We start from the raw sequence: 22,838 nt of genomic DNA on the forward strand, positions 1-22,838 counted from the left end.
ATTTAATCGTATAATATACGACCCCTCCATCACTCCTGCGCCTTTACCTTTTACTGCGCCGTAAGAAGCAGTTCGGACCGTCACATACGAAAAATTCAAATACCGAGCAGGTTTGGTATTCATAACCCCCTTTTATGCGTAATGTCAAGTGAAGATTGTTCAGTTATGTCCCGAGACCGAATAATTAGCGTTGTGAAATATTAATCAAAACAAAGGCTTCGCAGCTCGTTTATTATCATAAACACGTTGTCCTCATCGCCCATGTTTGGCTTTGACCTTATATTATTGTAATAAGCTCGTCTCACATTCACACGTTATCGACACCATGTTACAAAAAAAAAAGGAAGGCTTACAATTATGTAACTACATATTACCACATTTATATGAAGTAAAGAAAGAAAGAAATCTAGCGCCATCTGTCAACTGCTGAGCGTGCGTCGGTCGCGCCTGAGGTATCAGCTGTCGTTGAATCATGTGTTTACGTGTTGTGGGTGTGTTGACTAGTTTGTTATCAGCTTTTTCCAAAGTTTTGCTGAAATGCGAAGACACCATATACATTAAGTAATTATGGATGATGACAATTACAGCAACGACGAACAGGTAACTAAGCAGACAGATTCGCGTCCTTCGATTGCTTCGTGGGTTAGTTTCAAACCCGAGGAATTGACCGATTCTTCTGTTCCAGGATGAAGATTTGTCAGAGGATGAAGAGGTACTAAACATGCTTCATTTTGAAGTTGATAGTGAAATTAATCAAGTGCAATACGGCAGCATTCACAGAAATAGCAACAGTACATGAAATGCAATCACATAAGTGCGAAAAATATGTGCACGTTAGGAACCGGAACCAAAGCTGCAGTACGAACGGCTCACGGGCGATCTTCCTGGAATCTTACGAAATGACGCTGCCAGTTGCATTGCAGTTCATCCTAAGGTAGACATAACATTTCCATATATACGTATATGCAGCTGTTTTGTATCGATTATTCTCATTAATAGCTTCTCGCCTTGGGAATGCATTCTGGGGTTATTTACATCCTGGACCATCAAGGAAATAATAGTCGAAATGATCAACTCAAACCGGTGAGTAAGTCTATGAGTTTTACAGTGTACACATTACAATGCTCAGTCATTTGACTTTAAATCCGGGACGTGGGTCACGTGGCAGAGTTGTGCCATGTGACCAAGAGGGTAGTAGGCGATTCTCGAGTACTATCAGCAGACGACAGTGAGTGACATTTGAGCCCCAGGACATCAGAACCGTTTAACTTCTGTCTGGGGTCATCTGCGTGAGTTCGCAAAGCATTCACGCCATGAGTATGAGGGGTACTTAACGCGAGAAATGCCGGCTCGGAAACATGGAGAAGCAGATTTCGACCTTCACATGCAAGAGCACGCATGCTGCTCTAAAGAAAACATCTGCTCACAAAATCCGCACTGGAATTTCCAGGTGTCCTCTGTGATGCAGCAGATGACCATAGATTTCTATGCAGACGACAGCTCTGATGTCACATTTTAAAAGCATTTAATGAGCTTTCAAACAGAGTCTGCACAGAAAAGATTTTTTTTTTAAATGCGTAATTGGTAGTTTTTGTCATTTTAATACCATCTTCGGCTTGATTAAGCTTTTCCTCCCATCTAAGTTAGAAAAGCAGCACACATTACGAGCGAACCCAAAATATATTGCGCCATACAGGGTGTTTATTTTTATCGTTTACAGAATTTTTATAAAAAAGTTACGAGAGCAGCACAGATATCGTTTTTGCCGTTGAGTTCTATGGCCATGCGGCCTCTGGAAGAGAGTATGTAACTACAAGATGACTAATTACCTAAACTTCATTAGTAATTAACTCTGTAATGGTAAATTATTAATTTACCGCTCGTTTACATTTTATGCCCCAAAAATTGACTCTATCGGGCAAAAGCGAGATAGCAGAATGGGAGACAATACTCGTTGAAATCTATTCTATCTTTTAAAACATTCAGAAGAGGGTGTGGACTCCGCGGATTTAGTTTCCGCTCATTTTTGTATCAAGTTTCGGTGATGGATATTTAATGTGTGTGCACGATTTCAGCATTCAACGCTTTCAACGCAATGCAACGAAATAGCTTCCAACGAGGACAGTCTGTCACTCTGCTATATCGCTTTTGACTGAAATCCCGTAATTAAAGAGTAAATTAATTAATTTTAGGTAATTAGTCATCTTGTAGTTGTATACCTTCTTCGAGAGTATGTCCTCCTGGCCATATAACTCAACTGCAAAAATGACATTTGTGCTGCCCTGATAGCTTTTTTTATAAAAAACCTATAAGGGATCAAAATCAGCACCGTGTATACGCATATATTTGCTAATACTTGTATGTGCTTCTTTTTCAGCATACAAAGTCTCTGACACAGATCAGCATCGATAATTCGGGAGAGTACCTCGCGTCTTGTTCAAATGATGGAAAGGTGCGTCGAAGCAGAAAAAAAAATTCCTTCACGGTGTAAAAAAGACATTTTTTTGATTGGTCTCCCAGGTAATAGTGCAGGGACTTTACTCGCATGAAAACATTCAGACACTGACTTTGGATTGCCCAGTGAGAGCTGTGGCTCTGGACCCAAGTTTCCATCGCTTGAGTAGCAGGCGTTTTATCATCTGCACTGATAAGGTGAGATTACATATGTATAAAATAACGTAAATGCAGGTTAGCTGGTGGGTGGTCTCCATGGTAAACAAGTCTGAGCACGGGTCTTGTGTGTCCATGCTCGGGCTTGTTTACCATGGATTACGTACATGTCAACTTTGAATGAGTTTGGCACAAAGTTCCTGGTGCAAGAGGGAACAGAGATTAACTTTATTTTGTCCACTCGGGGTTGGTTTCTTCCTCAATTTAATCGTAGGCCAGCTTACGAACATTGGCCCCCTTTTTGGCAGTAGACACATCTTTGTCCTCGTGGAAGTAAGGAAGGAATTCTGAGACATTCGCAGCTGCTCGAAGCTGGTTTTTGTCTGGATTTGCCTGAGGAGACGATTACCACGCAAGAATGGAATCTCATGTACAGCCCCCTTTATTCATTGGGTTTATTTATTCTTTTTGGGGAGTCCCGCTCGGTGTCAACACCTTTCTTGATTGTGCGTCAGAGGAGACAGCGGACTCACCCCAATGTTCCTTTTTAATTTAGGTTATCCTGTATGAAAGAACTTTTCTGCCCCGCTACAAGAACACTACCATCTACCAAGGCGAGGGCACTGTTCACTGTGTCTCCTGGAATGGACGCTTTGTGGCATTTGCAACGGATATGGTACGGCCTGTTCTGCGCACCGTAAAAGTAGCGTTTTTCGTCTCTCGAGATATTGTTGACAGAATGCAGGCGTTAGAACTTGCAAAAAATAAGATTCCCAAATTGGATGGCAGTAAAGACATAGCCAGCAGCATACAGATACTATTGCATTAAAGGGCACGGGCAGCCTGAGCAAAAACCAACGTATTTGATTCCTACCAGTGATTTGTGGTGCAACCAACTCATACCTTGTAATGTACCTTTCCAAATTTGCAAATTATTATGACTTTAACAGTAATTTGCCTTCCTTTGTCTCGTGCAGACCACTGTGGTTTACGACATGTACCAGCGTGACATAACTTCCAAGATCAAGAGGAGTCACGATCCCAAGTGAGTGATTTATATTCCTATCGAATCAATAAAATTGTAAAGTGTCACTCTTGTGTGTTACTTGTTACAATCTACGATGTTACTTTTCACTATTGCCGTTCTGACAACATTATTTTTACTTGTTACTTATGTGCTGCAGTGTATATGTGCTATCATGATGCTTTTATGCGCCATTACAGCCCAGTTTCACCAATGCTGGTCAACTTTGAACAAAGATCAAGAGTTGCTGAAACTTCAAGTTAATACTCGACTCTTTTTTAGAAACGTTAGTTTGTGACGTGGTGAATGTTTACTGAATGTGACGTGTGCGACAATAACTCTCTTTAGTGAAGCAGAGTTAAGCGTTCATCTCGGTTCAAATGTTAATCTACGTTAATGAAACTGGGCCAACGTGTCACATTTGAAAAATGTTGCATTTATGTTATGACGCTACGCACTGTTTGCACATTTTTATGTGTAGCAGTTGTAAAATGTCAACGTTGATCGTGAAACGAAGGGTTAAAAAACACCTATTTAAAAAAAGAAACTTTACTGCTAGTAAAATTATTGCCTTTAATTACTCATAATATGGAGATATATAACGAGAATAGCAGTTGTACATGTGCATTGATAAATGACTCGCGTGTACCACCAGGCTGAGCTCCGATCTGTATCGCTGTAGTCTCTCTTGGCAAGACTATGAAACCCTTCTGGTCGGGTGGGCTGACACAGTCAAGGTGAGATCCTCAATAAAACCTTTATTCTGTTGCTCATCAGTGGACACTCCCATGTGAAACTGCCTGAGAATACTTTGGGTGAAACTTTTTCGCAGCTTATTGTCCCGCTGTACTCATTTCAACTACTTTGAATGCCACTCTTATAAATTTACAGTAGAGAACTGACAAAAAACTAAGGGGTTTTAAAGTGTTGCGGTTATTTAGTCTGTGTGTTATGCCTTTTGACTGGCAGGTGTGTAAGGTGAAGCCATACAAAGGTACTGCACCACCGCCACCCGGATGCTTGTCCGACTACTACGTTGAAATAGGTAGGTCTGTCTCTTCCCTTGCAAGGCGATTTGAATTCCATTTCATCCAGTAGAGCCGCTCGTTCAATTCTAGTTTCAGGGTGACATAAACATGGGCAGACAGAGATGTCATTTATTTCTCCAAGCATGTAGTGGGGGAGGGCAAAACCTAATGTTTTAAGCTAATGATTTGGGAGGGAAGTAATCTCCCCCTGGAGCTGGCCAATACTGGATGGAGGATTTCCACAGTAAAGCTGCTCTTTTTATGATCTGAAAATATTGCGTACTTGGCTGCATTCCAAATATTCCACCGTAGTTTTGAGTAAAGAAATATAAAAAATGCCTCTGTAGCATTTCATGATAACCTCCTATCGTCATCTAGAAGGACACCTGGTGATGCGACAGTGATTTAGAGTAATGTCTCTCTGCAGTTTCCATGTTTACCACGGACTTCTTCATCGCTGGTCTGGCACCATTGGGCACGGATACGATGGCAGCCCTCACCCTTCGTAAGGATCAAGAGGTCTCAAATATAAGTCCTTTATTTTCTTTCACTGCAAAACACTGCACTGGGAGTAACAGCATTGGTTCAAAGTTGAAAACAATCACTTTTCCTTACTTTTCATATTCGATAATGGAGTAAGATGTATGACAATTAATGGTTACCTCAACTTTATCTCAATTGGGCAAACCAAGATGAATTGTAGAGAGGCTTATAATGACCCCTAGGATGTTACAAGTAACTTGTAGCTATAACTCACCTTCAGTGTCGTCTTACAGTTTCCTTGAATGTAGGAATAAGTCGGGGTAATTGGTACATAAGGTGATGAAGGGCATCAACAGACAGACTGTCAGTCCTGCTTGAGAGCATTATAATGGAGCTGTTGTTTTGGGTCCATTCATAAGCTAGCTGTAACATCCTCATGACTGCCTCATATAGGTTTCATACGGTGACTCTTTGTTGATTGTCTAGGAACATACGGGAGGAAATCGTCCGGAACTGCGGGTGCTGGAACCGCTCGTGGACGACTACACTGACCAGTCGAGTGATATTCTCACAGTTCGGGGCTTTGCATCGTATCACTGCGCTGATTATCATCTGGGTGAGCTGCATGTACCGTAATTTTTTGCACATAACACGGACCTTACAGATTGTTCATATTCTCATGCAGCATTAGTGTTAGACACTTACTAACTGAATAATCGAAGCCACCACACATACACCATACACATTTTGACATCTCGGGAAAGGGTAGTAGGCAAGGGAGCAAGCACGTGGTTTTTATGGTAGGTCGTCTTTGCGTGGGTGGAAAGCCGATGGAAAATGATGAAATTCAGTAGGAAACTTACGAATTAAGCGGGGATACGGGCCAGTTTTCTTCAAAGTATGCAGTCAAATTGTGGGACCACAGCAATCCTTCGAATTAAGCGAGATGGAATTAGCGAGATTCTACTGTAGAAGGCCACTGGCAGTCCCATGCGGAAATGAATCGATGTACACACTCATAGATAACACACACGACCTATTTTTCCAACTTTTTTCACGTATAACTCACGATGTGTTATACACGAATAATTACGGTAGTTGTCTGGGTGGTGTTTTATTTTTTTATTTCCTCTCGGGCAGAGTGTCTGCCGGAGGAGGGCTTGTTCTTCATTGTCAGTCCGAGGGACGTCATTGTAGCCAAACCTCGGGATGAAGACGACCATGTGGCTTGGTTGCTCGAGCACAACAAGTATGAGGTGAGGTTTTGGGCTGGGATTTTTAACACCAGTTGGTACTGCAAAAGCTCCTGTTGCACTTGTCCAAGTGCAAATATACTGGGTGTTTCGCGATAATCCCCCAGCTGAATAACTCTGAAATGGTTGACGCTATCCAACATCCTTGAGACGCCGGTCAATAGCTGACCAGTGAGTGGCTTTGTATATGCTTATTAATTAAATAAAATCCATAAATAATCTTTATTTCAAAAGCCTTCTCCGAGACCATTCAATCTGCTACAGTCAACCCTCGATTTATAAACCTTGGATTTATGAATTCCCTCGTTTTATGAACAGGAGCACGAGGAACCAAACTTTTTACTTGGGTTTTTCCCTCGTTTTATGAACCTCGATATCCGGATAATGAATTTTATTTCTGGGAACAAACTAGGAGTTGCCCAGTGCTTTTGCTCTCAATTTATGAACGGATCATTCCGAGGTCAACAGAAACCTTCAAAGGGATTATTCCATGGTCTTACGAATGACCCCGGAACGGACAAATCTTTTTCCAGGTATTGCACCCTGGGTTTTTAAACTCTCGAAATCCGGACAAGGAACGGGTTTTCCAGGGACGCATTAGGGGGACCAAGTGTTCCTGATCCCAATTTACAAAATAAGGTGGCCGCAGGGAAACTATGGGGTCAGAAGGATTTCAGAGCATACTAGTGACGTGGTCCCCGTCCATGCCAGCTATTGTGCGAATTATATGTCGCATTATAAATGCAATCCCAACTCTCAAATACTGTTCCATCTGCTCGATAGTACTCACCTAACGGAATGTTCGATTTATGAACGATTTTTCGGGAAACCGAGGGTGTTCATAAATCGAGGGTTGACTGTATATGTTTCTGCTTGGCAGCGAGAATGTGCAACAACTTGTCGTGACGAATTTCATCGATCGTAGTACTATCCTTGTACATGTTCACACCTCATACATTACTGCTGCTGTGTTCCTTGTTTTTTCTATGTTTTCTATGGCACGACTCACATAGCAACTTCTAACATGGATCGTTACCCTGGCTAGGCTACGGATGCAAAAGGAGTGAGAGAGCATTGCTTGGCTCAAAAAGCCAATCAAATTTATGGGTTGTTTTTCTATCGTGTCCCCCCTGCGCGAAACGAGCATGTTGATGATCTTGACGAATGATGCAGAGAAATGTGTCCTGGCCATAGGACCTATAGTTTGCCTCCACATATATTTCTTTTTTCGTTTTCAGGAGGCACTCGCAGCAGCTGCGTCTAGCCGAGCTTTGATGCGCCATACACTACGGGTACTCACAACTGCCCTTTGTCTGCCCAGATGTCTAAAGATTCCATGAAAGTTGAAAGGCAGCTAATCACTTTCCACCTAAAACTGACCGTGCTGATTTCATTCATTGTACAGGGCATAGGGGAGGAGTATATAGTCCATCTACTGTCGCAAAAAGCCTACGTGCGTGCAGCTGAGGTGTGCGCATTAGCCTTGAGCCAAGACAAGGCGCTTTGGGAAGCCAACGTCTATCGCTTTGCTCAGCACCGGCAGTTAAGAGCCCTCGCAGCGTACTTGCCCAAGGATGAACCCCGCCTCGACCCCACTGCCTACGAGATTGCCCTCAATGAGTTTCTGCAGTTGGACCCACAGGTTGGTGCACCTCCAGTATTTTATACCACCAGTAAGTGCAAGAACCCCTTCTTCTCATTAAAGGAGCGTGGAAAGGAGATTTGAATGGCTGAAAACCATTTTTCTCGTACAGTATTTCGACTGAACAATGTTTCGTTACAGCGCAATTCAATTTATAAAATCGCTCCCGTGGTGGGAGGCACACAAGCCACTCCCATTGACTGTGAAGTGAAACGTTAAAAGTGCTCTCATTCGCTACGGAAAATTTGTCCGAAGCGGCATACTCCTTGTTGACGGCGATTCATTATGTTCTGTTCGTTTGAGGCATAAAACAGAAGTGCAAACGAACAATAAAACATTACGCTGAGTGTTTTTGTTTGTTATATACGTCTCCAACTAACGAAGAGTGCCACATGAGGCGATACGCGGGGTGGCTGTTCGCAAAGCGATGCAACGTGACGAACACAAAGTGCGTTCTTTCTGTCTGCAACTTATTCAACTAGTTCAACGATTGTAACTTCCACTTGCACCTGTACGTTGTCCCCATTCCCTTTTGGAGGAGTGCTGACCTCCATCCCCACGCGAGTTCCCAATTTCGTTGCACTACGTATCCCTGCCGTGCAACTGAAAAGAATCCAAGAAGGTTCACTGGTGGCAGACTGATCAGACGACCAATGCTTCCAACGCCGTGTTCTGTAAAAAAGAAAAAAAGGCAGCTGTTTGCGATGCGCATGCGTCTCAACGGCAGAACAGCACGCACGAAAGGTGCCCGGAGTCATCTTGACAGTTGCCTGTGTCAGATCGCAGCCGAGGTCACTTGCGAACCCTGGGAGTGGACGCAATGTACAAGGTCACATCGTGCCCGTCATTTCTCACGCGTCTCCGCACTCGTGAGTATCAATCGACTACTGCACACAATATTTTTCTGCTACGCTCGTATTTCTTTCGCGAAAACATTATTTAGTGATTGGACATTCCAAAATGATCAAAAACGAATTTCGTTTTCTGGGTCTTAGACTGCTCCTGTAAGTACGCCTTTGTTGCCGATGTGAATCTTTTTGTTACCAGTAGGACCTGAAAGTTATCCTTTTGTGGTGTTCCAGGGATTCCTGGATCTTGTGTCAAGATGGAACTCTGACCTGTACAGCGTACAGACGGTGGTGAATGCAGTACTGGACCGTCTGTCGTATGAACCCACCTGCGTCCCATTGTTGCAAGCTCTCGCCAAATTGTACACCTATCAAGCCAAGTTTGATTTGGCCATGAGCATCTATCTCAAGTGAGGACGGTATATTGTCGCCATAAATATTCCATTGGTGACTTCACTCGTGCTGCCCACGAGCAGAGATTACACTCTTTCCATAGAATAGAACTTAGAATAGCACTTCACATCACACAATGCGAGTAACTCCCTTACACATTTATGTGGCAGAACTTCTCCACTCATGTGCTGTGGGTCAGACCTTACACCTCGTGTTAGGCTCAGTGTATTCGCTAAACCATTCAGCAGCACTTGACCTAGTGATCAACTCCTTCATCCGCATGTTTGTTCCCCCTTTCTTCCCCTCCAACTGGATGACTTCAGAATGGGGAGATATTTCAGGCGTGAAAAGTGTAGTTATCGTGCAAAACGGGACGCAATAGGTCTCTCTGCTTTGGCTGCACTCAGCACTGCACATGTTGATGCACTTTCCTGTTCGTATTGTAAAAGACTCGATTTGCTGGATAGAAAGTAGAGCAAGAGTGAAAACTATTTGAGCAACGTGGCTCTGCATCGGTGCCGTGGAAGAGGACATAATTTTTGTACGTTAAACAGTACGTTAAAGGAAAGACGAGGCACTTAAAATGAAACCTAACAGCACGAGCAGAAGAACGGCGAGGACACTATGGAGACCTTGTGCTTGTCATTCGTTTTGGAAAGAGAGTTATTTGTGGAGCTGCACTTGAACTGTCTCAACTTGAACGTCATGGCACCGTTGCACAAATTTCCACATTTTCTAGTGCAGGCAAATTGAAGAGGCCTAAATTCGCTCGAGAAAGGTGCCATTGTAGTGCAAAAAAGGGAACATTGATACAACGCTGAAATGGCCTCCAACACTTTCTGTTATGCCAAACTGGTGACACCTATAGGAAAGTGACGTCAACGAAGTTGAGTGACAACTTTTCAACATCACTCTCCGACGTTGCTCAGAAATTTGTACAATGCCACCAAATTGGTATCCGCGGGAACCGTCACCCTCGGGATAAGTAAGCCCCTTAGGCCGTTGAAACTGATCTGGCAACTCGAGAGAAGGACATTTAGTGGCTTTTTTCCTAAGTGACGCAAATCATGCCACATGTTCCAGGATCGGGGCATCGCAGGAAGTGTTTCAACTGGTGGAGAGTTACGGACTGTTTGACGCAGTTCAAGAGAAGCTCCTGACACTGATGGAGTTGGATACGGACAAGGCCATCGCTCTGCTTCTGGACCAGGACAATTTCCCCATATCGCACGTAGTCGAGAGGCTGCGAGAGCAATCAAAACTTCTCTACTCTGTAAGTCACATTCTTTATCCTACATTTCATTCTGCACTGCGTTTTAAATACATTCTCTAACAGTTAACGATGTATCACAAAAATATATATATATACCATATTTGACCGCAGACTTTGTGGATGTCAGTGTTACGTGGGCAATTTAGTCTGTCAAATTACGTACTCAACCTTTTTTGCTGTCTTGTGCCGTTCAACTCAAAAGTTTGACTCAAAAGTAATATAGCTGCGTGCGTAAGAGCTGCAATTTTATTCGATAGTCTATTTTTTCTTGAGAGTTTCTCGAGAGTACTGTTTGTTGCGCAAACGACCTAGCTGCTACATAACCCTTTCAGTACAAATTAGCAGACGTCCCTGGTGTTATTTCTTGACTGATATACTACATGATCCGAGACGAATGCACGTTATTACTTGGCATCATTGTGTGCTTGACGTGTGCTTGACGTGTTGTGACTGAGATGTAATTGAAATACATTGAAATACAACGACTGAGCTTGCATGTTTCTCCCCCCATTGTCACAGTACCTGGATGCAGTGTTGACAAAGAATCCAGCCACATGCGACAGCTACCACATGGAACTGGCCACCCTGTATGCTGAGTTTGATCCACCCAAGCTCCTTCCTCTGCTCCGGAGCTCCAACAATTACCCGCTCGAGGAAGCGCTCCATCTTTGTGAAAAAAATGACCTAATTCCGGAGGTCATTTTTCTTCTTGGTTAGTTCTAGTCAAGTTTTCTTCAGTTTACGAACTGGTTCAAGAAAAATGGTTAAGTTCTGGAGTATAAATATAACGGATTGTTCCAGTTGGATCCAGTTCTGACATCAACACAGACACCATACACCCCACCAATATATTTCTCTTTTTCAGGCAGAATGGGCAATACAAAACAAGCCCTGCAGCATATTATGGAAAAGCTATCAGATGTGCAGCAAGCCATCACCTTTTGCAAGGAAAACAATGACATTGACCTCTGGAAAGATCTTATTGCCTACTCACTGGACAAGCCACGTGATTGCTTCTTTGTTACCTAGACTAAATGAGCCACACCATTTAAAGGGCCAGTGAAAGCACCTTTCCTGAATTTTTTGGCCGTGTTACACGCTCACCCGATGGTAGTGGGGATCATTCTATGCCAAATCCAATGGTCCGACCCCTGGCAGTTGAGATCCCCACAGTAACCCGTCTCTGTGGGGTCAAAGTTTACACGCAAAGATTTATGGCACAGAATGATTCTCCATCCAATGATATGCCAAAAGACCAGTTTTTATTTTTAATCCATCAAAGGTACTATTTCTTACATGTTTGTGATTTTTTTAAATATTTTGCAGACTGCATCCCAGCAGATCTTGCTACCAATTTTGCGAAGCAGCAGATCCGATTTTGTAAATCGAATTCAGTACTGTATAACTTATTAGTTAAGCAGGGTCTCATTTCACTGCCCCTTTAACGATGAGCGGCTGAGCCCAGCTGGCCAGGGTTGCCAAATATGGCTCTGTATAACCACTTTAATTTACAGCTGCAGGTACTCCTGATTTTTTAAAGTTTAAGTTTTAACAGCGACTGACGACCCATCAAGCGTGTGGTGTACATACTCAAACAAAATTTCTTGGTTGGTCAAGTATCTTTTTTGTGCAGCCATCAGACAGTATGACATGTTTTAGGTGTTCTCTACAGATTTCATCACCACGTTGCTGCACAGCATCGGAACACATGTGGATCCCATCCTACTGATAAAGTGCATTCCGAAAGGGCTGCAAATCCCACAGCTAAGGGATGCCTTGGTCAAGATCCTTCGGGATTATAATCTCCAGGTGCGCGTCTCTTTCACGAGTTGTTTCTGCGCACAAAAGGGGCATTGTTATTTCACTTTCAAACACGCGTCAATAGCTGTAAAAAAAATTGAATTTTCCCAATTGAACCCCGAAATTTGTCGAGTCACCCTCACGTTTTTTTGACAGAAAGAGAAAGGGTATGCAGGATTTACCCCATTCTAGTGCAAAGTACATTCACTACTACGATGTACTAGACAAAAAAAAAAGAGAAAGAACACCATCCTTTCAAAGAGCGCAAATTGGCGGACGCTTACTCAGATTTCTGCAAGGAGCGATATGAGGAAGACATGTACTATTCCTTTCACTATTCATCTTCCAACCTTCTTCTGATAACGGCAGCACATTTGCGATGCAAACTTATCTGAAAGAAGAGAGAGAAGGAAACAGGAAGTGGTGGGTGACTGATTTCTTTCCACCACATTTTGCATTGCCTTGATGCAAAATTGAGGTTGGACGCCAATTTGCGCTCTTTCAACTGACAGTTTTTGCAATTTTTTCTTCAGTGATTACCTTCATAGTGAATGTGTTTTGTACTATATTGGGGTAAATCCTGCATGCCCTTTCTCTCTCTGTCAAATAAACGTGAGGTTGATTCGTCAAATTTCGGCGTTCAGTTGGGAAGATTAAATTTCTCGCAAATGGAATTCGATAAAAGTGCTCAGACATAATGGCAAAGTCCCCCTGAGATAATAGCGTTGATCCCATAATGTTCAGACAAGTAGATTTTTAAATAGCATATTACGACACGTTAGGTGAAACACCCTGTATATGCTTTATGGCAAAGATACACGATGCAGCTATTTTGACTACTAACTACTCATTGGCTGTTTACCGGTTAAATGTACAAAATTGCGTACATGCATTGCTTTTCATTACGGTTAAATGTACTATGCTAGTTGATAGATGGGTAGGGAACCACCTCAGGATGAGAGCCGCCGATATTTTGAATAGAGACTGTTCTTCTTCTTCTGGGCACCATCCTCATCATTGGCATTGTATTTAAAGGGTCGGGTACGACGTGTTAAAGCTTAATGCGAATTATGGGTCAACATCCCGGGGGAAGAAAGGGTCCGTTGAGGCTTTTACGGCCGAAGTGAATGGCCATTAGAATGGAAACTAGAGTGTGGAGGGGATTATGTGAATGAAGTCATCTTTGCTCCAGACCGGCTACAGAAAAATTTCCCCATATTACCACTAACCTTCTTGTCTTTTGGAATGCTTGCCCATTCCTGTCTGTTGTCCCGTTTCGTTCAATTGTTTGTGAACTTTGCATTTCTGTAACCAGTCTGGAGCCAAGATGACTTCATTCACACAATCCCACCACACTCTAACAAAGCGGAAATTCGCTTTGGCCGTAAAAGCCTGAAAAGACCCTTTCTTCCCCCGGGCTGTTGACCCACAATTCGCATTAACCTTTAACGCGTGAATTTTAAACGAAATGAACGTAACTGTGAACCAGAAGAGCATCAATCCTTACGAATGGGCCAAATTAAGGGACTTAATTCTTCTTAGATCTCCTTAAGGGAAGGCTGCAAGAAAATTCTTGTGTCTGACTGCATCACGCTTCTGAGCCGGCTCAATCGACAACAGAGTCGCGCCATCTTTGTAGATGGTAAGTCTCTGGTGCATATTGACAGTGTTAACTAAGTGAACATTACTTGCGTAGACAACCAGATGTGTCCTGCTTGTGACAGGAAGCTACTCTGTAAAGGTAAGCACGCTTAAATACTATGAACCCTCTAAGTGAAAGTGGCATATTTGATAGGCATATCTATGCTGTAGCCATGGCCCCCGTCTTACTTCTTCTTGACAGGCAAGCCAATGGAAACTACATACTATGATAACATGTGGAATAGGGAAGTCTTTGCACGAGGGATGAAATTAGAAATTAAGTGGCTATGGCTGACTAATCTTGAGCGATACTAGACTTGACGCTCCACTTGGTCCAAATTCCTCCATCAAGGCGCTCCTCGAGGAACTGTACTCTTGTTCTCAGCCGCCGTGTTAACAAGGACAACGGCACTTGGACGTGTTAAAAAGATGCTGAAAGCATACTTACTATACGTCCTTGAACCACTTGAACTCTTATGCTGACGTCTTTTGTGTTCGAACAGTTTCGTTACGAACAGATTACCGCCATTTTGTTTTTCTGGTTCAACCTTGTCATGAAAATTTTGGTTTGGGTTCGGTTCCGGCAAAAATAACAGATTTACAGATAACAGATCATACAACTGCTATAGAGGGTCAGCAATTTCTCCTTTTTGTACCTGATCCTCACTCCCACTGTGAAAACTGATACAAAACCTGCCTCGAGGAGCATCTAGAGTAGAGTCCATTCTCATCCGTGAACCAATGCGGATGCCCATGCAATAGATATCTGGAGAATTCTCTGTTGATGGTGCTATTTCATTCATTACTAAAGTGCCTAAAATTATGAAAATTGCTTGCAGTAGATGACATCGTCCTGTTCTTCTGCAAACACACTTTTCATCGCAACTGCCTTCCTATTCATGGAAATAGTGTAAGAACGCCTTCTCCATTGCATTGAAAAAATATACTGGACACTTTCTTAGCTAAGAGAGTTTTGCATAAAAATGTAAAAGTGTTGAGTATTTTCTGATGCAGTTAAGAGCATGAAGAATTTCGTGTTTTGTAACCCAACATATTTTTGCAGGTCTGTACCATTTGTAGCTTGGAAAAGTCTCGCTGGTTCGGCAGCTAATCTCCTGTCCTTGGTATTCTGTACATATAGGACAGGGCCGTTTTTACCAATCAATGGAAATAAAAGTTGTATTTGTGCAAATTTATTTATCAAAACATTTCAACAACGACATGCTACTTGCAAATACATGAATGACGATGGAGACTCAGCTAGGATGACTCAGATCAGTCTGACCACTTCCCAAGGACATCACTGTCCCTGAAGATGTAGTATTCCTGTGGATGAATATGTCAATTAACGGAGGATTAATAAAGAATTTCGTACAGTTGTAGTGTTACCTTGTTGTCTATTTCTACTTTGGTTCCTCCATATTCTGGTAAGAGGACTTTGTCGCCCTGTTTCACAGCCAGTGGAATGGTGTCTCCCTTCTGCGACAAGGACATGTTCTTATACATACCTTATACTCATTCAGGAATACACAAATGGCAGCAATTCAACTCTCTAAGCATGTCTCTTTGCACTCTAAGCACTCTCTTTGCATGTTTTTCTGACCTTTTCCGACCACCAGCACCCATCTCTAAATTCTCATTTCCAGGATCACGTATCACTTAAACGAAATCAGCTACTTACTTCGCTCCTGCCTCCGGTACCAACAGCCACAACGGTAGCGCTATGAACTTTAGCTTGTGCTTTCTCAGGAATCATGATACCGCCCTTAGTCTTCGCCTCCGGTACGAAGCGTTCCACCAGAATGCGGTCCAGCAGTGGAATCAGTCGTTTGCCAACGCCAGACTGAAAATAAGAAACAAAAGTGGGGACAGAGTGACGACTTGATGAATCCATGTGCAAATATGTTTGTTTTGAGGGTGGAAATGACATGGAATGCCTCTACAGGACCACATCACTTACCATGACTTTGAACAGCTGTTTTTAACAAATAATTACGTATTGGTACGACTGAGCAGCTAGCCGGTGTGGTGTGCGCAAGGAAGGGTGAAGCTGAGGGATAACTGGAGAGCAGAGAGGCAGAGCACATGGAAATCTTGGCGAAACAGCGCATGCGCAAGATGAAGTTCTAGTACTTTCTATGAGAATTTTGTGAAACACAAAAATTTGCAAACGATATCAATGTATCTAATTGACAAAAAAAAGTCGTACATACACTTTATTTTTTATTTTTGTTGGTAATTTTCACTTTAAAGACCTCGCAGAAAGCTCTAGAAACTACGGCCCTAAATCAGGATAATTCATTCTTGTACACTTCTTGAATTGTTATCTAACAAATTAATTAAAAATATGTAAACACCTATGCTGTTGTCATTATAGTTTTCAGGGTACTTATTTTTTCGTATGCTTGTGTGGTGTTGCTGAGTAGTTTTTACGTATATAATACACGATAAGTAAAGACGCCATCAGCTAAGCTCGTTTGGGGCCCGTTTTGTTAGACGGACGGCCGCATGACCAACCATCAACCGGCACCGGCAACTCTGCATTGAAACCGGTGAAGTGTGAGGTGCCGCTGCGAGCTCCCCGTACTACATTGATTTTGCTGCACTATTTGTGTAAGTAATTTTCCTGTGTTTTTGAACATCTTACTGCAGTATATTCTGCCGTCGTTATTCACCTAGATTATTTCGGAGCTGCTAAATATTATCCTTACCCAGGGTAGCCCTAAACCCACGTGTGTAGATGGTCTGTCTGAACCAACGTTGGTTTGTGTAACCGGCGCACACCTCCGTTGCACGTGATGCCGATGACTTATGCACGAGCAATCTATCTTGATGTCCACACTTTTTATATTCACTTACGGGGTTTCACGAACTCGTGCTGCAGGTCTTCTGGACTCGCATTTCCCCATTTTCATTACCCCACAAAGATATCACGTCGTTTGCAATGCAACGAATGGTCTTGACCAACACCACCACAGCGAAATCAAACATTGTTTACCGTGAAAATCAAAGTGCACGACAGTCTGCCTGTTTGATGAAACGCCCGTGCAAGTCAGGGTACTGGTTGATATTCCTTCGTTTCAACGATGTAACAATAGTGGCAGTATTAATTGCGGCTATCCAATTGCATATAAGTTATTTCATCGAATTTTAGGAAGGCAGACCAGAACATGCTGGGTATATTCCAGGAAGGGAGTTGCCTCAGTACAGAAGCCGCCGATATTTCGAACAGAGACTGTTCTTCTTCTGGGCACCGTCCTCATCATTGGCATGTTATTTAAAGGGTTAGGTGTGACGTGTTTAAAGGTTCATGCGAATTGTGGGTCAACAGCCCGGAGGGAAGAATGGGTCCGTACGGGCTTTTACGGCCGGAGTGAATGGCTGCTTTGTTAGAGTGTGGAGGGGATTATGTGAACGTCCCGTCCACACTCGGCCATTCACTCCGGCCGTAAAAGCCCGTACGGACCCATTCTTCCCTCCGGGCTGTTGACCCACAATTCGCATGAACCTTTAAACACGTCACACCTAACCCTTTAAATACCATGCCAACGATGAGGATGGTGTGCAGAAGTCTCTGTTCGAAATATCGGCGGCTTCTGTCCTGAGGCAACTCCCTTCCTACATCTCTACCGGTTCGCTGGATTTCTACCCATCTACTGGGTATATTCCAGGTTGATATATATACATATATAGCCTTTAATAAAGTTTTGCTTCTTTCAGGTGTATTAGTGTAAAACATGTACCGTCTGCCAAAAACCCTGCGCTGTGCGAGCCGCTTAGCGGGCACCAGGCTCTATGCCAAGGACATCAGATTTGGGCCAGATGTCCGTGCCCTTATGCTTCAGGGAGTGGACGTGCTCGCTGATGCTGTAGCTGTCACCATGGGTCCTAAGGGTCGCAATGTAATCCTGGAGCAATCGTGGGGCTCACCCAAGATTACCAAAGACGGCGTCACTGTTGCCAAGGGCATCGAGCTCAAGGACAAATTCCAGAATGTTGGGGCCAAGCTGGTTCAGGACGTAGCAAATAACACCAACGAGGAAGCTGGTGACGGCACCACAACCGCAACTGTCTTGGCACGGGCCATCGCCCGAGAAGGTTTTGAGAAGATAAGCAAAGGTGCAAATCCAATAGAGATACGAAAGGGTGAGCAACGCTTCCATTATGCTGTAAGAACATTTTTAACGCTTATCTTTTTGCTCGTAGGCGTCATGACTGCAGTGGACAAGGTTGTGGAGAATCTCAAGAAGCTTTCCAAGCCAGTGACTACACCTGAGGAGATTGCGCAGGTACATCATTTTCTACTACCCTGTGACTTATGTCGTACCCCCGGTTTTGGCGATGCTGCCTTTTGCAGAAACCATCGCTAAAACAAAACAGTGTGTCAGCAAGATTTTGGAAATATCTGGGAATAATGCTTAGAGTGAGTGAGTAAAAAGAAAAACCACCCATGTAGAAGCCGGCTGTTCCGTACCATGTGCTATTTGGCCTTATTTGCTCTTGTGCCATAAAGCACCAAAACACCACCATACTTTGTGAACAACAAAGCGAGTCTCTTCCCTCCAGAGACCAGCACAAGAACACTGCACTAGCAGAACTGATTCCCCGTGCTCGTGTCAATTGTTTCACTTCATATTATGGGTCAGCTGTAAACTACCAATTTTTCGTACCTAGCGCCTGGCAAAAATGCTCGCTAAAAAGATAAGAGCAGAAACGTAATTAGCTCCCCTTGTATCGCCACCAAGTGTTGAAATGAAAATTTTTGAATGTTTTGGAGAAAGTAATTCCTCTTATCCAATTCCAGGTGGCCACGATTTCTGCTAACGGGGACAGACAGGTTGGGGACCTAATCTCGGACGCCATGAAACGCGTTGGTAGGGATGGTGTCATCACAGTCAAGGTTGGTAGCATCTGGCATCATTGTCATCAAAGAGGACTGAGTTTGTCTCTCGTAGGATGGGAAGACATTGAACGATGAATTGGAGGTGATCGAAGGGATGAAGTTCGACAGGGGTTACATTTCTCCATACTTCATTAACACCAGCAAGGGTTGGTATTGCTCTAGATATTTGTCTTTTCTGTCTCGTATCTTTTATTTGGAAAGGATTTTTAGAAAGTTTTGACATGAAAGCGCTTCCTAGGCACGGTTGTGTACCCGCACTAATCACGGATAGGAAATGTGACTTGATGCGAGTAAACTGTGGGTCAAGGAGGTACCCATGTTGATGCTTTTTTGCTATGTGAACGATAATTTGGTGACGTCGTTTAAACAATTCCGTATCATGCATATGATGTACTACTTTGCACTGGAGCACACTAACGCCCCTGTATAGTGTGGGCCTGCTGATATACTCGGAAGACCCGAGGCGTATTGGGTGACTGTGGGTGTATGTAGAGACAGACCTCTAGCGGCATTAAATTGGGTTTCTGCTCCGATGCAGGTACTTTACCTCCTTATTTTACCTTTATCTTACCTTTACCCACTTGGTTACACTTATGGGAGCACCTTTGAACAAAAATTGAGCTACAGGTGTCCATTTAAAGTGGCCAGATAGTATTATCTCTGACTATGACAGTGTTGTTTGTGCTTCAAGTTCAAGTAGGTATTTGTGTGAACAACCAAAGTCTCAAAAGAAGCAAGAAAGCAAAGAAATTTGTGTTTTCCTAGTCTGAACTATAGTTTTGAAAGCACAGGAGTCTGCACTCATTGCAAGAAGAAAAGAAGTGGTTTCCCTTCTATCCTCCAATCTTTAGCAGTCACTTTACATTCTCTGCAGAGCTCACTATTGCACAGTCCCCATGTGATACATATATTCTCATAAACTATTTTACTCCTTACAAATGTGCAGGGGCAAAGGTTGAGTACCAGGACGCGCTGGTACTGTTCAGCGAAAAGAAAATATCCAATGTACAGAGCATAATTCCAGCACTGGAGCTGGCCAATACCCAGCGCCGGCCCCTGGTCATCGTGGCTGAGGACGTTGATGGAGAGGCACTTAGCACCATGGTACTCAACAGGTATACTCAACAGGCTATATTTTGACATAACTGTAGGTGAACACTCCGCCCACTTTACCCATTTCACCCGTACTAAGTTGGCTGACAGTTTGGCAGCGCTGTCCGTCCTCTCATGCATTGTACAGACTGATGATGCAGGAAATTTGGAATAGATGCCATAAGAGTTCTTCTCAATCAGGGTGATTGCATTGCGTCAAGACGCCTGCATTAAAGCCTCGCACAACCAGCGAAGAAGCTGATAAAAAGATGGGGTAACATCCGTACTCCACCTCCAAGCGTATCATTTCAACTACTGTTCTGCCAGCCACTGGTGCGTTGTGGATCGTCGTGCTGAATGCCAAATGTTTCCAAAATGTTCCTCACAAAAACAGTTGCCGCTCTTTTTGAATCAATAACACGTAAGACCCTACTTGTCTCAAACCAGCACCGAGCATGGAAACTCAGCGTGGAATATAAATCTCTAGTCTTTGCACGAAGCACCAAAACACCAGCACCCTACTTCTCAATGTGTATTGATTTATGCCATAAATGTATTCCCTTTTGATAATTTTAGGCTAAAGGTTGGTCTCCAGGTAGTGGCTGTGAAAGCGCCAGGTTTTGGTGACAACCGTAAGGCTACCCTTCATGATATGGCTGTTGCGACGGGTGGCGTGGTCTTTGGGGATGAGGCCAACCTGGTCAAGTTGGAAGATGTCCAACAGCAGGACCTCGGCCAAGTTGGAGAGGTGACCATCACCAAGGATGACACGCTGCTTCTCAAGGTGCAGTGGGTGCAGTGCGATACCCACACAGGGGTCTCATAGAAGAAATCATTTACTGTAGGGCAAGGGTCGCAAGGAAGATATGGATCGCAGGATAGCCCAGATCAAGGACGAGATTGAGCTGACCAACTCTGAGTATGAGAAGGAGAAGCTGGGAGAGAGGTTAGCGAGGTTGGCCAGTGGAGTGGCTGTCCTCAAGGTGGGTGGATCCAGCGAGGTGGAAGTGAACGAGAAAAAGGACAGGGTAAACGACGCCCTCAATGCCACACGGGCTGCAGTCGAAGAAGGCATTGTGCCTGGTGGTGGAACTGCACTCTTGCGTTGCCTTCCTTCCCTCGAAGAACTCAAGGCTGACAATGAAGATCAAAACACGGGTATTATCTGTTATCCTGGGCCCTTAACATGCCTGGACTGTTTCTGCCTTTCTTTGTGGAACAGGATGACATTTAGTCTCATCTCTCTCCAGGCATTGGTATTGTGAAGAAGGCACTGAAGACACCCTGCAAACAAATAGCGCTCAATGCTGGCGTCGACGCAGCTGTTGTTGTACAGAAGGTCGTTGAAGGGAAAGGTGACTTTGGTTACGACGCCATGCGCAATGAGTATGTAAACATGCTCGAAGCCGGAATCATCGATCCCACAAAGGTACTACTTTCTTCCACATAGTCACATGTGAGAGGTGAACGTCAAAGGTGCGCATTTGTGGGCTTTATGGATGTTTTAATATACATGGTGCATCGCGAGCAACTGACCACAATTTTCTTAAACTTGGGAGTAATTTTTACTTTGACAGAGTTGATGCGTATAGTTATTCTCAGTATGGCATAGTCATTGTGCTGTCATTAATTAGTGCTAGTTATATCCTTAATTAGTGAAAACAGGTTTGCAGTTGGTAGGATAGGTTGACGGAATGATTGGTTGATGGAAAAGTTGCACAGCACAACCTTGGGATCTCTGATCTGCAAACTGCAGCGAGTTTTTTGTCTAAGTAAAAACAACTACACAAGATGCTCCAAGGTTTTGCGTATTCGCATCTTTTATACTGGAGAACAGAAACTTACTACAATTGATTTTTGTGTATTAGAGACTGCGAGGGTTGTGCTCTACAACTTCTGCAATTAAGGCATCAACCTATTTTCACTAGTTAATATGTGTAGCAAATGTACTGCTTGATGTATGGCATGGCTGTATGCAGAGACGTTTGTCACACTTGGTAGCTGAGCTCCCTGGAGAAGCACCAAGCAGTCAAACATCACTCCCAAAGCACAAAGAGTGCGCCAGTAGCGGAACAGTCAGTACAGACGCGCCTGTACCCTTCAGAGGGTTAAACTTGCACTAAGTCTGCCATATCGGGAATAAGTACGGTGTAAGCGTAGACTGTGTCGAAGGAAAAATGATGTACAAATTCAAGAAAATTGGTCCGTTTCTCGTGACTCCACCTGTACATAATTTACACAATCTCTCAGTGCCCACATTTTGACCGAGCAAAGTTTCTCAAAGTGTTTGAGTGGCTTTAGAATTAACCTAGTGTGAAATGTTTGGAAGGTTGTCCGGACAGCCCTGTTGGATGCATCTGGTGTGGCTTCTCTCCTAACAACAGCGGAGGCCGTCGTGGTTGAACTTCCCAAGGAAGAGAAAGATGTACCTGGAGGAATGGGAGGCATGGGTGGAATGGGAGGAATGGGTGGAATGGGCATGTGAAAGTACACTTGCCATAGTCACGTTGTTGTTAATAGTTTTGTGCAGACCATTATTCATCAAAATATACATACACGCACCTCTTGAAATAAAAGTGTAGCATTTTCATGTTTATACAAAAGCAGCGAAAGTTCCTTCTGTTATGCTAAAAATGGACCTCTAGGTGACCTTTGAGAAAGTGGCCTAAAGGAAGCCTAAGACCTAAAGGAAAACGTGGCTCATTCCCCTGCTGGTTCGTCAAACCAAGAATGCCTTATCACTTTTGTGAAGCCAAGCAATAGAGGCCACTTGCTCAGCCAGAGCGATTTTTTTATAGCTGTCCCTTTGAATTTTGTTGCAGATTCAGGTCCATTATGGCTGAGCTGA

At 43.5% G+C, this 22,838-nt stretch overlaps 3 protein-coding genes across 5 annotated transcripts; 2 read left to right on the forward strand and 1 right to left on the reverse strand.

The window, feature by feature from the left end:
* Window positions 1–412: 412 nt before the first annotated feature.
* On the forward strand, window positions 413–15,377 carry LOC135367405 (vacuolar protein sorting-associated protein 41 homolog). 3 transcript variants are annotated; one of them, XM_064600666.1, is made up of 24 exons: window positions 413–600; window positions 686–712; window positions 839–934; window positions 1,000–1,083; window positions 2,378–2,452; window positions 2,521–2,652; window positions 3,167–3,286; window positions 3,588–3,655; window positions 4,290–4,371; window positions 4,604–4,679; window positions 5,090–5,181; window positions 5,632–5,761; window positions 6,286–6,401; window positions 7,637–7,690; window positions 7,804–8,040; window positions 9,123–9,298; window positions 10,365–10,554; window positions 11,074–11,266; window positions 11,420–11,560; window positions 12,227–12,363; window positions 13,897–13,996; window positions 14,051–14,095; window positions 14,838–14,905; window positions 15,059–15,377. In XM_064600666.1, exons 1-24 carry the CDS (start codon window positions 568–570, stop codon window positions 15,104–15,106), a joined length of 2,520 nt encoding a protein of 839 aa, XP_064456736.1. In that variant the 5' UTR covers window positions 413–567; the 3' UTR covers window positions 15,107–15,377. The 3 variants fall into 3 exon arrangements, 2 of the variants coding, with proteins under 2 accessions (XP_064456736.1, XP_064456735.1); XM_064600665.1 differs by having other exon boundaries at window positions 414–600; window positions 14,835–14,905; XR_010414451.1 differs by lacking the exons at window positions 14,051–14,095; window positions 14,838–14,905; window positions 15,059–15,377 and having other exon boundaries at window positions 417–600; window positions 11,424–11,560.
* Window positions 15,173–16,104, reverse strand: LOC135367421 (10 kDa heat shock protein, mitochondrial-like). The gene is made up of 4 exons (XM_064600690.1): window positions 15,956–16,104; window positions 15,677–15,838; window positions 15,385–15,474; window positions 15,173–15,321 (listed from the first exon to the last, which is right to left on the reverse strand). Exons 1-4 carry the CDS (start codon window positions 15,956–15,958, stop codon window positions 15,271–15,273), a joined length of 306 nt encoding a protein of 101 aa, XP_064456760.1. The 5' UTR covers window positions 15,959–16,104; the 3' UTR covers window positions 15,173–15,270.
* Window positions 16,105–16,500: 396 nt separating this feature from the next.
* Window positions 16,501–22,596, forward strand: LOC135367413 (heat shock protein 60A-like). Its single transcript, XM_064600681.1, has 10 exons — window positions 16,501–16,608; window positions 17,716–18,141; window positions 18,202–18,284; window positions 18,800–18,895; window positions 18,951–19,044; window positions 19,845–20,013; window positions 20,567–20,774; window positions 20,836–21,148; window positions 21,241–21,419; window positions 22,320–22,596. Exons 2-10 carry the CDS (start codon window positions 17,733–17,735, stop codon window positions 22,473–22,475), a joined length of 1,707 nt encoding a protein of 568 aa, XP_064456751.1. The 5' UTR covers window positions 16,501–16,608; window positions 17,716–17,732; the 3' UTR covers window positions 22,476–22,596.
* The last annotated feature ends 242 nt before the right edge of the window (window positions 22,597–22,838 follow it).

This window comes from Ornithodoros turicata, chromosome 8, assembly GCF_037126465.1.
Source record: "Ornithodoros turicata isolate Travis chromosome 8, ASM3712646v1, whole genome shotgun sequence".
NCBI lineage: Eukaryota > Metazoa > Arthropoda > Arachnida > Ixodida > Argasidae > Ornithodoros > Ornithodoros turicata.

What these genes read in the sequence shown, in the direction of transcription:
- LOC135367405 (XM_064600665.1), top strand. Translation starts at nt 568, where the DNA reads ATGGATGATGACAATTACAGCAACGACGAACAG. An exon ending in GCCATGAGCATCTATCTCAA is followed by an intron (nt 9,299 to 10,364) that starts GTGAGGACGGTA and finishes CACATGTTCCAG; the next exon opens with GATCGGGGCATCGCAGGAAG. An exon ending in CTACTCACTGGACAAGCCAC is followed by an intron (nt 11,561 to 12,226) that starts GTGATTGCTTCT and finishes TGTTCTCTACAG; the next exon opens with ATTTCATCACCACGTTGCTG.
- LOC135367421 (XM_064600690.1), bottom strand. An exon ending in GTACCGGAGGCAGGAGCGAA is followed by an intron (nt 15,475 to 15,676) that starts GTAAGTAGCTGA and finishes TCCTTGTCGCAG; the next exon opens with AAGGGAGACACCATTCCACT. An exon ending in AAGTAGAAATAGACAACAAG is followed by an intron (nt 15,322 to 15,384) that starts GTAACACTACAA and finishes ATTCATCCACAG; the next exon opens with GAATACTACATCTTCAGGGA.
- LOC135367413 (XM_064600681.1), top strand. Translation starts at nt 17,733, where the DNA reads ATGTACCGTCTGCCAAAAACCCTGCGCTGTGCGAGCCGCTTAGCGGGC. An exon ending in CTTCATTAACACCAGCAAGG is followed by an intron (nt 19,045 to 19,844) that starts GTTGGTATTGCT and finishes ACAAATGTGCAG; the next exon opens with GGGCAAAGGTTGAGTACCAG. An exon ending in GAATCATCGATCCCACAAAG is followed by an intron (nt 21,420 to 22,319) that starts GTACTACTTTCT and finishes AATGTTTGGAAG; the next exon opens with GTTGTCCGGACAGCCCTGTT.